General features: G+C 50.2%; 1 protein-coding gene across 3 annotated transcripts in view; it reads left to right on the top strand.

The window, feature by feature from the left end:
• Positions 1 to 594: 594 nt before the first annotated feature.
• The window catches only part of spryd3 (SPRY domain containing 3), a 44,562-nt gene continuing 33,054 nt past the window's right edge, over positions 595 to 12,102 (top strand). The window contains exons 1-6 of one of the 3 annotated variants that reach the window (XM_088635442.1): positions 595 to 726; positions 2,173 to 2,316; positions 3,976 to 4,051; positions 9,923 to 10,047; positions 10,413 to 10,548; positions 10,915 to 11,103. In XM_088635442.1, the coding sequence (XP_088491568.1) occupies positions 2,189 to 2,316; positions 3,976 to 4,051; positions 9,923 to 10,047; positions 10,413 to 10,548; positions 10,915 to 11,103 (654 nt within the window). In that variant the 5' untranslated portion in view covers positions 595 to 726; positions 2,173 to 2,188. Of the gene's footprint in view, positions 885 to 2,172; positions 2,317 to 3,975; positions 4,052 to 9,922; positions 10,048 to 10,412; positions 10,549 to 10,914; positions 11,104 to 12,102 lie in introns of all 3 variants that reach the window. The other 2 variants (XM_088635433.1, XM_088635451.1) reach the window with 2 other exon arrangements.

Below are 12,102 nucleotides of genomic sequence, written 5' to 3'. Positions count from 1 at the left end.
ACAGTTTTTTATCGAATTAATTTGATATTACAAAAGTTAACAATTGCAACACGTGTTCTGTAGGCGGACATGGTAAAAACAATCTGTCTGTGAGATCATAATTGTTAAATACAACAGTAGCCGAAACTCTGGGAAATGTTTTGTTTTTCAAATGATAGTCTTTTTCAGCCAAGCAGGACGGCTTATTACAAAACGCGTGTCTGCGGGGTTTCCCTACATTTATACAAGAAGATGACAAAAAAGGTAATTTAGGGACTCGATTTGTGTATCATAAATCCTGAAAGACATCGATCATGCCATCCAATTTCAATCTTCAAGTCCAACACCCAGGTGCCATGGCTGGGGAGATGGAGGTTTGGTAGAATTAGGAGATAAGCGTTTTCAATAACGGCGGTCAGGGTCGGGAACAAATGCCGAAAAAAGAGTATGCGTAAATGTCGTAAACATAGTAAACCAAGCAACTCATATTTATGTAGTAAATATTACGATAACAGCTCTAGCCAGCTCATAATTTGGACATGTGTCACTACATGACGTCACCTTGTAAACTACTGACGCATCTAAAAAAAACACTGAACTTTCTCAACTTTTGGACGCCCCTCACAGTTGGAAGGCCAGCGTCTATTGGCTTATCTCCGGTCAATCAAACACAGTTCCTACTGTGATTGGTCTGTGCTGAAGCTGTTTGGCGCCAACGTCACCAGGAAGCGCCGGTGCGCTGTCTCTGTGAGTTTTGAGTCTTTAATGGAGAAAGAAAGTCTGCGGCCGGGAGTGGAAGGTTTTAACGACAGCACTAGTATCAGTCGTGAGAATTGCGACTCAGTCCTTTACAAGAAATCGATGCCACACTGGAGTGAATAAGGTAGAGCGAGAACGTAGCTTCAGTGAGTTGTGGTGTGGTTTTGGTGAGACGGAGCGGAACGGGACGGAGGTGTCCTGTCCCTGTTTTTTTTTTTCGGGAGTTCGGAAGTGCCAAGATTGTCTAGTGACGTGGGTTTCCCCCGGGGTACCAGCGTTTTTTTAATTACGTGTTTAGGACTTTACCGCTCCAGCTGAACTTTAATTGGTCTCCTGCGATGTATTTGACCACGATTTGTAGCCGCCTGTACCTGCAGCTCAGCACTTGTTTTCCTTGGGTGGTGTCCAGATAAACACCTGTAGGTGGCCTCAGCAGTGGACCGACGGGTTTGAAACCTGTGCGGATACGTACTGTACAGTGTTCGATTACAGTAACACAGGGTCTCTTTAGGCAGCCCACCAGTGAAGTATTTGTCGTCTTTGTCTTAATACGTATATAATGTACGTTTTAAACTTAATGTTTTCTAAAATGTCATGGCTGGCCTTAACGTCATCTGCAACATGGTTAGTTATATAACTGTGACTCACCGTGAAGTCTAGTTGTAGTCTAACAAAAAAGACCAGAGACCAGTGAGTTGGTGCTGGTTGGGTTTGAGGGAACAGGTGAGTCAAGTTGGGGGGGGTGAGAACCGGTGAGTTTGAGGGGGTCAGGTTATGGGGCGAGACCGGTGAGTTTGAGGGGGTCAGGTTATGGGGGGAGACCAGTGAGTTTGAGGGGGTCAGGTCTGGGGGGAGATGAATTAGTTTGAGTGGCTCAGACCAGTGAATTTGAGGGGGTCAGGTTTAGGGGAGACTGGTGAGTTTGTGGGGGGTCAGCGTTTAGGGGAGACTGGTGAGTTTGAGTGGGTCAGGTTTGGGAGGAGGCAAGTGAGTTTGAGGGGGTCAGGTTTGAGGGGGTACTGGTGAGTTTGAGGGGGTCAGACCAGTGAATTTGAGGGGGTCAGGTTTAGGGGAGACTAGTGAGTTTGTGGGGGGTCAGCGTTTAGGGGAGACTGGTGAGTTTGAGTGGGTCAGGTTTGGGGGGAGGCAAGTGAGTTTTAGGGGGTCAGGTTTGAGGGGGTACTGGTGAGTTTGAGGGGGTCAGGTCTGGGGGAGACCAGTGAGTTTCAGTGGGTTAGGTCTGGGTGGGAGGGGGATGACCAGTGAGTTTGAGGGGGTCAGGTTTGGGGGGATATTGGTGAGTTTGAGGGGGTCAGATTTGGGCATGGGGTACTGGTGAGTTTGAGTGGGTCATGTTGGCAGGGGGGGGGGTTCTGGTGTTCCTGATAGATGCTCTTCTTCCTTTGTCATCAGTATGTATGATTTTTCCCCCAGAGCGCATTGTGATACCATGGATGACATCAACCTACACTACAGGTTTCTGAACTGGCGCCGGAGAATCCGGGAGATCCGAGAGGTGAGGGCCGTGCGCTACCAAGAGCGCTACAAACGGATCCTGGTGGACGGGGACACGCTCAGGTGAGGCCGGTCACGGCAGCTCTCTGGATCTCTGTCCGTCGGGGTCTGTGTCTCGGGGGTTCGAGTCCTGCCATACACACACCAGTCTGCCTCCAGCCTGGAACGGGTGTGTTGTTAAACGTTGCCCCTAAATTATTGACATTATGTGACTGCAGACACTTGGGTTTACATCACTACACAACAGCAAAAATACATTAAGAAAAATGTGGTTATTTGTTTGAGTGATATTTTTGTTACCAAGCAATGTATGCCGTAGGAACAGACAAACTACTGACAGCCATAACTACATGTTTTGCATTAAAGGGGCACTGTTCAAAAGGGATGGCAAAAACAGACCTGTAAAACAAACTGACTGGTTACAGGTGTTCGATAAATGAAACCACATAAGCTGAGGCATTGTGGAGCAGCAGTACTTGTTCTCTAGGCTGTGGTAATTAAAGAAAAGCATGGGTCTCGCTCCCTAACGACAGCTCGTTTTTCACCGGTTCAAGGCAGCTCCAGACAGCAGGTCCATCTCTGGTCAGGGCTGGTTAATCGGGCAGCTCAGATTCCAGCTGGCGCCTTCAGGATCACAGGGTTCAGCAATATATTTCTACTTAAATAGACTGCAGGTGTGGTTTCTGCTTAGCATGCGATTATTAACAGACATCTTGACACCCATCCCCCCATAGGACTGCGCCCCAAAAGGTGACGGGCTTGTTTAGAAGAAAAAAAAATGGAATATTGGTGAGGAAAACAAAAACAGAAGAGTGACAGATAAAATTATCTTGAAGTGAATTCCCGGCTTGTTTGAGTCATTTCCATGTGCTCACACACTCAGGTTAGAGGTAATCAGTTGTGATGTGTCTCAGTTATTGGCCGAAGGCCGGCTGAGCACTGAGAAGACGGGTGTCGCTGGTTCGAGCATCCCTTGACTGGGATTCCCCAAAACGTCAAGGTCCAATTGCCAAAGTGTAGAGAGTGGAGTAGTGGAGTTTATTGCCATATGTACACCTACACTGGAATCCTTCATCGCGCCGCTCTCTTGGAACAAACACGGTACAGCAGACACCATCACACAATGCAGACAGTACATTTCAAATATAATCAATAATAACAACAGGGACGATAAATATGTAGTAGTGAGAGACATAACAACATGGTTAGACCATGCAAAAAGGGCCTAGTGCAGATGTGTGTTGAGTCTGAGGCACTGCGGTAGCTGTTGAGGATGAGAACTGCGGTGGGATGGAAGCCTCGTCTAGTGGTCCGTGCCTTAGTAGCGCGGTACCGCTTGCCAGAGCGCGGGGGGGGTAGGGCAGTTTGTGGCCGGGATGGTTGGGGTCATGAACGGTGGATTGAGCTTCATTGCGACAGCGGATGGTGCAGATCTCACCGATTGATGGTAAATCACATCCTGTAGTCCTACAGTCCTCTGTGCCATTGCCACAACCCTTTGTAGTGCATCTGAAGTGGTACCAGGGTTAGTTGGCCGGCGACCCCAGTGGCGTCCAGCTGCCGGTGACGCGGCTGGAAGGTGGGCAGGGGCGCGGGAGCCTCTCGGCATGGCTGGTTCCGACCATGACCAGCATGACCGGCCCCCTGGTTCCGTGCCGATGCAGAACTGGAGACCAGCGCTGACCCTGAGGGGGCTCATGCTCTCGAACCCCTGTTTTGCAGTTACCAAGGGAACTCAGACGAAGTCGGCTGCTACGTGGCTCCTCGGCCCTTGTCCAAGGGAAACTGCTACTTTGAGGTAAGATCTTGCCCTTCTATCTCCGGCAGGACCCCTCGTGTAAGTTCACCTTAATAATCGTGCGGTGGCATTTTCTTACAGGCAGCACGGTGGCACAGTGGTTAGTGTTTCTGCCTCACGGCGCTGGGGCCCTGGGTTCAGTTCCAGACCTGGGTGCTATCTGCTTGTTTGCATGTTCTCCCCGTGTTCGCATGGGTTTCCTTCCACGGTCCAAAGACATACTGGTAGGCTAACTGGCTTCTGGGAAAACTGGCTCTGGTGTGATTGGACCCAGTGATGGACTGGCGTCCTACCCGGGGTGTGTCCTGCCTCGTGCCTATTGCTTGCCGCAATCGGTTCCGCCTCCCCCCATGATCCTGGACTGGGAGAAGCAGTTAGAAAATGGATGGGTGGCATTCTCTTGCCTTTCTTGTGGTCTTAACCATATCTTTGCTGAGATTTCCTGTAGTTACAGCAGGGCCACGTGAGTAGTAATACTGTCTACCAGAGGAAAGATTCCTCTGAAAGGCCTGACGGATTGTGTTATAAAACTCCCAGGCCCAGCGTAGCTGTGAAGGCATGTTGAGGAAACCACAGCAAACCTGAGAAGATAGTGTGGTGAATTTGCCAGAGTACACTAAAGGGGACTGAGTGAGGCATTTGCTGATTTCTTCCGGGAGCACTTTGTAGTAAAACACTTTCACATGAAACGCTTTGGAAACAAAACAATCCCGTGTGTCTCAAAAAAGCTTCAAAACATTTAGAGAAAAAAAAACAAAACACTTGTAAAATATGGTCCAGGGCTGGTTTGTGGTTAGCAGGAGCTGTGTTTTCCGGTGCTAACATCCCGGTCCTTGGTTCTGTGGTGCTGGAAGGGGGAGCGTATTCCCAGTGATTTAGTGAGGGAAAAGCCTGCGAGTGCTCGGTTATAAATTACAGAATCCCGGAAAGCTGAGATGTTTACGGCGCTCTGTTACTGCGGCCGAGGCTGGAAATGAGCTCCCTGTGGCGCCGTGGCCTGCGTGGGGGTTTTCTGGAGCCACTGGTCTTGGGGGGTCGTCTGAGAGATCGGCAGCGCCGTGCCCGCCAGGCTCGCGGCACTCTCTGTACTCTCCGGCGAGCTTCGCCTCGCTCCCTGTCGCTCCAGGTCGAAAGCAGCCACACGCACACGCGTGTACAGAAAGCCACACCTATGCTGTTCTCTCTTCTACACGGCTGCATTCTCTTTACGCCCGCTTCTAGGACACTGTGTCCTGGAGAAGAAAAGGAGGTTGGCCTGCGTCATACAGATTTTACAGTGGCGGTATAAAGGACTCGTAGATTAGTATCCTTCAGCGTTTCTCCATCGCTACTGACACTAAGCTTTAACTGGCTTGTATCTAAATAGTTTTCTATACACGTGTGTACAGAAAGTGACATGCATGCACACGTGTGTACAGAAGGCCACATGCACGCACACGTGTGTACAGAGAGTGACACGCATGCACACGTGTGTACAGAAAGTGCCGTGCACGCAAACATGCATACCTAAGGCCACATGCAGCCACACGTGTGTACAGAAGGCCACATGCACGCGCATGTGTGTACAGAAAATGTCACACAAGCAGGCACACGTGTGTACAGAAGGCCACATGCACGCACACGTGTGTACAGAAGGCCACATGCACTGTCTCACACTCAAGCTCCTCCAGACAGCAGTTCATGCTGTTCCAGGAGCTGCAGCCCGGCCGTGAGGCAGCGAGGGTAAGAAGCTTCTGTGTCGCTCACTGTTGTCAGAAAACCTCTCCAAATGAGCCAAACAGGACACGATTCAGTGCGCAGTCAGGTGGCGCCCGGCTTTTCCGGGACTGTTTTCCCGAGTTCCTTCTTTAATCTCTGGGAATTTCTGACTCTCCCTGCGCTGCCCTTCAAGATTTGTGCTGAAACGCCGTGTCAAAGGAAGAAGGTTTTTTTTTTTTCATTTTTATTGGCTCATCTGCTTGGCAGCCTGCGTGGATTGAGTAAAGTCAACCCCAGTGCAGGGGAGTTGATTCACTCTCCACCTGCAGAAAGCAGCTCAGCTCAGGCTGCCTGTGCCTGGTCTGCAGGAGCTGCTGCCCTCAGAGGCCCTTTGATGTGGTTCTATTGCTTACATAGATGTGGATATAAAAAACCCTGGCTTTGTTATAGCTGCATTGCACTGACAAAGTAGCATTAAGCAGGAGGAAAGGGGAATTTTATCTTATCTCCTCTTTAAAATTATAGAATATTTGCATGAAAAAATCTGCTCTGCAGAACCACAGTCAATGCTGTTTTTACTGTTCTCATTATCCAAAGCCATTATCTCAGACAACAGATATTGAACTTTCAGAATAAACAGTGCATGAATAAACAGTGTACAGCGGTATTAAGAGAATGTTAGGCTCATGTGAAATACAATAATACAGTAATACAATAATCTCTACAGCAAGCAGGCCAGTACAAGGGAGAGCAGTTGCAGGAATCTGGAATGAATCACACAGTCTGAAGGGCTGGGCCTTGAGGAAACAGGCAAAACGATACAGCTGAATAATGGAAGATAATACTGAAGAATGTGATGGAATAAACCAGTTTGAAGAACTTAATATGCCTCAATATTACTATGTTGTAATGAAATGGAACACTGTAAAATAACTTTCAGAGGATTGAGACAGAATGCAGAATAATTTAATCGAATTCTTTAAAACGGCATAGAGCACAGCACAGTTTAGTTCAGCTGAGGTACAGTGCATCTACAGCAGACAACAGTACAGAGCAGGAGAGTAAGGTACAGTTGAATACAATAGAGATCAGTAGAGTACAGTATAGCTGAAATACAGTACAGAATAGCAGAGTACAGTAAAACAAGTACAGTACAGAGCGGCAGAGAGCAGGGCAGTAGAGTACAGTAATACAAGTACAGTACAGCACAGCACAGCTCAGCTCAAGTACAGTACACAGCAGCAGAGTCCCGTACAATTGAAGTACAGTACAGTGCAGGAAAAGCTGGGCTGTGCCTGGGAATCTTCTGAAGACTGTTTATATTTAGAGCACCAGAAGGAAAGGCTTTCCTGGTATCGGATGAGGAGAAACCCGGTCTCCAGAGCCGCAATGAGCGGCTGTTTCCAGTACCACAGTTCTTTCCCAGAGCTTTGCGCAGGAAGCAGGTGGCACACCAGGGCTCCGATTGCACAGCTCCAGCTGAGCCACGATAGCCCAAAGGCAGCCCTCTCCGAGACGTGCAGGGGACAGCCGGGTCTCTCCTCCGGCTTATCTCCTCAGAAGAGTAGGCTGTGTCCCCAAGTCGAAAGAAATGGCTCCTCAGCCTGTGACAGATGTTTTCCACTGGAGAGTGTCAGCGCCCATCTCTTGAGCTGACCGTGTGTTACAGCTTCTTCTGAGTGCGTGTCTCATTAACTAATCATGTCGTTTTTTTCATTTTTTGTTAGCACTCAGTGGATATTTGATATCGTTTTTTTTTTCCTTTAACATGAAAAATCATAGATGGGCAGTTTGCCCCCTGTTGATAGGATGACTGTCTGTATAAAACTCCTCGAAACCAGAGCACGTTTGAGGACAGGGGCAGAGCCGGTGAGCGCTCTGGGTTAACGTGCTGCACTCTGTGCAGGTGGGCTTGAGTAAACCGAGAATCCCACAAGGATGGGTGACAGAGCTGGGATGCTCGCACAGATCACACTGTTACTCATACACCCTGGTTTCTAGAGCTCTCGACACAAGACACCGCTTTTATCTTCTATCAATCGCCTGTATTGTTCCGCTCCCCATGGTGTCTGAAGATTGGGTGATGCCATGGTGAATAAGCTCTAATACTGCACAGTCAGGTTTTAGCGCTATGGGGCTTGGTCTCTGGGTTGTGTTTCTACATTAGACTTGGCTTTTAGTTTTAATTGAAAATCTGGAATCGTCAATTGTTTTTTTATGATGTCGTGAACTGATTTGGGATCTCCAGCGGCGCCTTTACGTCCCCTCCTCACTGCAGCAGCCCCCAGATAGAGACTCTATGTGTGGACCAGCCTGACAGCACCTTTACTCCCACTCCCTTCTGGTCTTGTCCTGTCAGGACGTGGAGCTCAGCAGGGTTGGGCCTGGCCAGCACAGGGATGGCAGACCTCCATGGAGAAAAAACACTTGGTGCTGCAAGAGGTATTGGACAACCAATAGGGGCCACACTTCCATCTCGACCAGAATTTAGCCAATGCCTCAGTTTGGAGATCGGGGACACTAGGCTGTGGGAGGTGCCGTCCTTCAGATATGATGTCACACTGAGGAAATCAAAGACCCCAGGACGCCCACAAATGTGGTGTTTACCTTGGTATCCTGGTCCAGTTACACAGCAGCCGTTTGGTACCAGCAACCCAGGCATGGGGTCATACACGTGGACCTGCGCTTCAGTGGCAGATGAAGTGGGTCCACTTCTGCATGTAAAGATGGGTCACAGGGTCAAAGGCCACGATGGCTGCTGGGAAGTCCGTGCGGCTCAGGGCGAGGAACGGTGGGACTGCAGCATGGGAGGGGTTAAAATCTCGGGGCCCAGAGGCAAGCAGGCTATCCCGTTTCTTGACATGTCGCAGTCTGCGTTCCTCTTAGCTAGCGTTTCCATTGATCCACCCAGCGTTCCTCTGCCGACCGCCCAACATGTCAGTGTGAGGATTAAGAAAATAAAACTTTTTTTTCATGAAAAAAGAAAAACACACGAACGATGAAGTCATGGGTAATAGCTTAATGGTTCCTTTAGAAAGCCTGAACTCTATGAGGGTGTTTTGCTGTCCCCCAGGGTAAAGGAATGTAATTGCCCTCCTTAATGCTTTGTGAAAATAAGGCGGCATCACAAATATTTAGAAAGCTGCTGTCTGCCCGAGATGAGAGGTCAGGTAGAGTAATTTTCCTCTCGATCTCTCACAGTGCTGTAGCACCTCCTGTTCGGCATGGCCAGTCAGAGAGTGTCCACAGAGACCTGTTGGTTTTTATTCTGGGCGAGCTTGTAATTACTTAATTGAGCCCCTATTTGAACCGGTCGTTTGAAAGCTGTTGTGCTGTTTTCTGTTCATTAAAGTGTAGGTTTCAAGTTTTAAAAAAATGGTTTATCAACAGCTCAAGATCTTCCACTTTCACAGCGACTGTCATCTGTGAATGAAGCTGAGAATGTAGCTCAGTCGAGGCGCAGTAATCGGGAGCTCAGCTGCCTTGAAAACAGACACTGGGCTCGCCGGGACCAGAATTGGGAAGCCTTGGTTTAAAGGCTTTTGATTTAATACCACTTAGCAAGCACTCTCTGCAGAGCCCAGGGTCACTCTTCAGAATAGCATCGCCTGAGCCGAGCCCTGCTCCATAACGTCACCTTTCTGAGGTTCGTGGCATTCTTACAGAGAGAGTCTCCGCTCCCTTGGCGTGGCTTCCTGGGCTGGGCTCGCCCCGGAGGCTGGGGGTCAAGGCAGCACTGGACAAACTCTCAGATGAGGCGCAAACTCTTTGCTCAGCCCCCCCCCCGCTGCCCCAAGAAAGAGACCTGAAAACTAATCACTGCTGTGGTTCTGCCTCTCCGTGTGTGTGTGGCTTTGCTGACTTCTCAAGCTTGTGATTACAGACTCGTTTATCTTTTTTTTTTAATTTGTTTAATGAGGTTTTTTTTTCCATCTGCTATATTACTCCCTCTGTGCCCCGTGCTTCTGTCCTGCGAACTTCACCGCGGCAGATGTGAGAACAGAGAAAGTCACCGGGGGTTGACTGAAACTGAAACACCTGCCCCCGGACATCTGTAGCAACTAAAGTCAAAAAGTTCTGTCTTCTAATGACTTGTGCTGTGAGTCAGATAACTCGGCTGTGAGCAGACTGATTCAGTTGAACTCAGTTGCTTGAGTCTCTTGTGTGTTCCAGGTGACGATCATGGACACCGGCGTGAGAGGCACCATTGCCGTGGGCCTGGTCCCGCAGTACTACAAACTGGACCACCAGCCAGGCTGGCTCCCCCATTCCATCGCCTACCACGCCGACGACGGCAAGTGAGTTCGCACCCGGGTCCGCTGCGCTGTTCGGCACTCGTGTTTCACGTCTCGTGTGTCTCACCAGTCCCTGGTGACTGCACTGCACCAGGAGCGCTGAACGCTGCAGGGAATCCTGGTCTTCACTCCCAGCTCCTGAGGCACGCGGGTCTGCAGCGCCGCTCTGCAGGACCGGATCAGAACAGCAGGCCTCTTCTGATACAGGCGCCATGACTGTCGATAAGGAGAGCTTTGCACAGTCCTGGAGAGAGAATTCTGCGGATTCATCTGTTTCTAAGCCATGTGGAATTCAAAGTTGAGTTGAAGCGTGTTTGGGACTCTCTAACGGGCTGTCATGTTTTTATTACCCCCCCCCCCCCTCCCAGGCTGTACAACGGCAACACAGTAGGACAGCAGTTCGGGCCGAAGTGTAACCGTGGAGACCGCATTGGGTGTGGCATTTACTTGGACTCCTTCGAGGCAGGCCTGACCACCGTCTTCTTCACCAAGAACGGCAAAGAGGTGAGACACCCCTCCCCCCATGCCGCGTGCTGGCAGCTCTGTGTGCGCCGTGAATTAGAGTCCACATCTGTCCTGTTACAGAGCAGGCCAGTCGCCGGGTCGCTGGCTGCTTAGCTGCTGTGCAGCCAGGCGCCAAACCGCCGAGCTGCCGAGTCGCCATGCGGCCGGACGCCGAGTGGCGGTGGGACCAGTCTCCGAGCTGCTGTGCGGTGTTCAGTCAGTGGGCTTTAAATGCTGCGTTTGGCACACAGTAGTGCCGTAAGCCAGCATCAGTCACCGGTGAGCGCCCGGTCCACATGGATGTCCATGTGGTGGTGTTCAGAGCTGTTCAGGCAGTGCCAGTCACCGCAGTGTGTTACCGTGCAGGTTGGATCGGTGGTGGTCCCGGTGTCCCCGGATGGACTGTTCCCTGCGATCGGGATGCACTCCCTGGGGGAGGAGGTGCGCCTGGACCTGCAGGCGGAGTGGGGGTCGGAGGAGGACGACAGCGTGATGATGGTGGACAGCCATGAGGACGAGTGGGGCCGCCTGCATGATGTGCGGGTCAGCGGCACGGTAAGAACCCAGCCTGTCCCGATTCGTGCCTTCCCCCACACTTGCACTCTTTCCCAGCACCACCCAGACTAACAGCGACTAGTGTAGTGTCAGGTTACAGAAATGCGTGCTGTGACAGTGCCCCACCTCTCCTTGGTTCATTACAGAGGTGATGCAGAAGGGGGCAGTGTGATGTTTCAGAGACACACCCTCTGCGGCACCAGTCTCGGCACATGGAGAGGGGTAGCCACCACCGGATGGCCAAGTAGCCTGCTTCGCAGCCTTTTGCAAACTGATGGGCATCCTAACGAATAGAAAATTCTGCTGTCTTTTGTCTGGGGACTTTCCCGATGTCCGTAGCCCTCCTCTGATTTCATCGTCTAGTGTCTCTTGTCAGGGTCGCCTTGTATGTGAGACCTGAGGAAAAACCGCTGACGGTTTTAAAATAAGAAGTGAGCTCTGCAGTCTTTCGATTTTTGTGCATGATCTCTTCGTTCTGTTTTTTTTCCACTCTTTCTAACGACCTGAGGCTCTTGCCGGTTCTGTGAGCGCTGCTGAGCTGTGACAGTACTGCATGTGTAGCCTGCTGTCAAGATGCAACTCTAGCGCTAAGGAAGCTCATTCTGAATCGTTGCTGAGAAGCGGAGAAGAATCCCTGCACATGGCAGTTTGTAGCTCAGATTTTTGGAAGCTGCAGTATGGAACTGTACCAGAGCCAGGGAATTGAATGTTATTTGAACTGCATGTCCGGAAATAAAGTGCAAAGCAATAAATATCCAGAAACCTGGCACTGGCTTGTATATAAAGGTCCTGCAGCTTGTTAAAACCCAGAAGGGCATAGCAGTGGGTAGCAGCAAGTAGCAGTGCAGTTCTCAGGGCCTGGACTGGCTTCACATGTGGTTAGAGGCCTGTGCAGCTGTGAGCTGCTCCGATCCTTTGCTTTTTGTTCTTAATTTGCTTTGTTATCTCCGAAAAAGAAGCCGACACCAGCATGGTGTGGCTCATGCTGGAGCAGGAGAT

Source organism: Lepisosteus platostomus, chromosome 1, assembly GCF_059453375.1.
Source record: "Lepisosteus platostomus isolate fLepPlt1 chromosome 1, fLepPlt1.hap1, whole genome shotgun sequence".
Taxonomy (NCBI): domain Eukaryota; kingdom Metazoa; phylum Chordata; class Actinopteri; order Semionotiformes; family Lepisosteidae; genus Lepisosteus; species Lepisosteus platostomus.
This window is presented reverse-complemented; position numbering and strand designations above follow the sequence as displayed.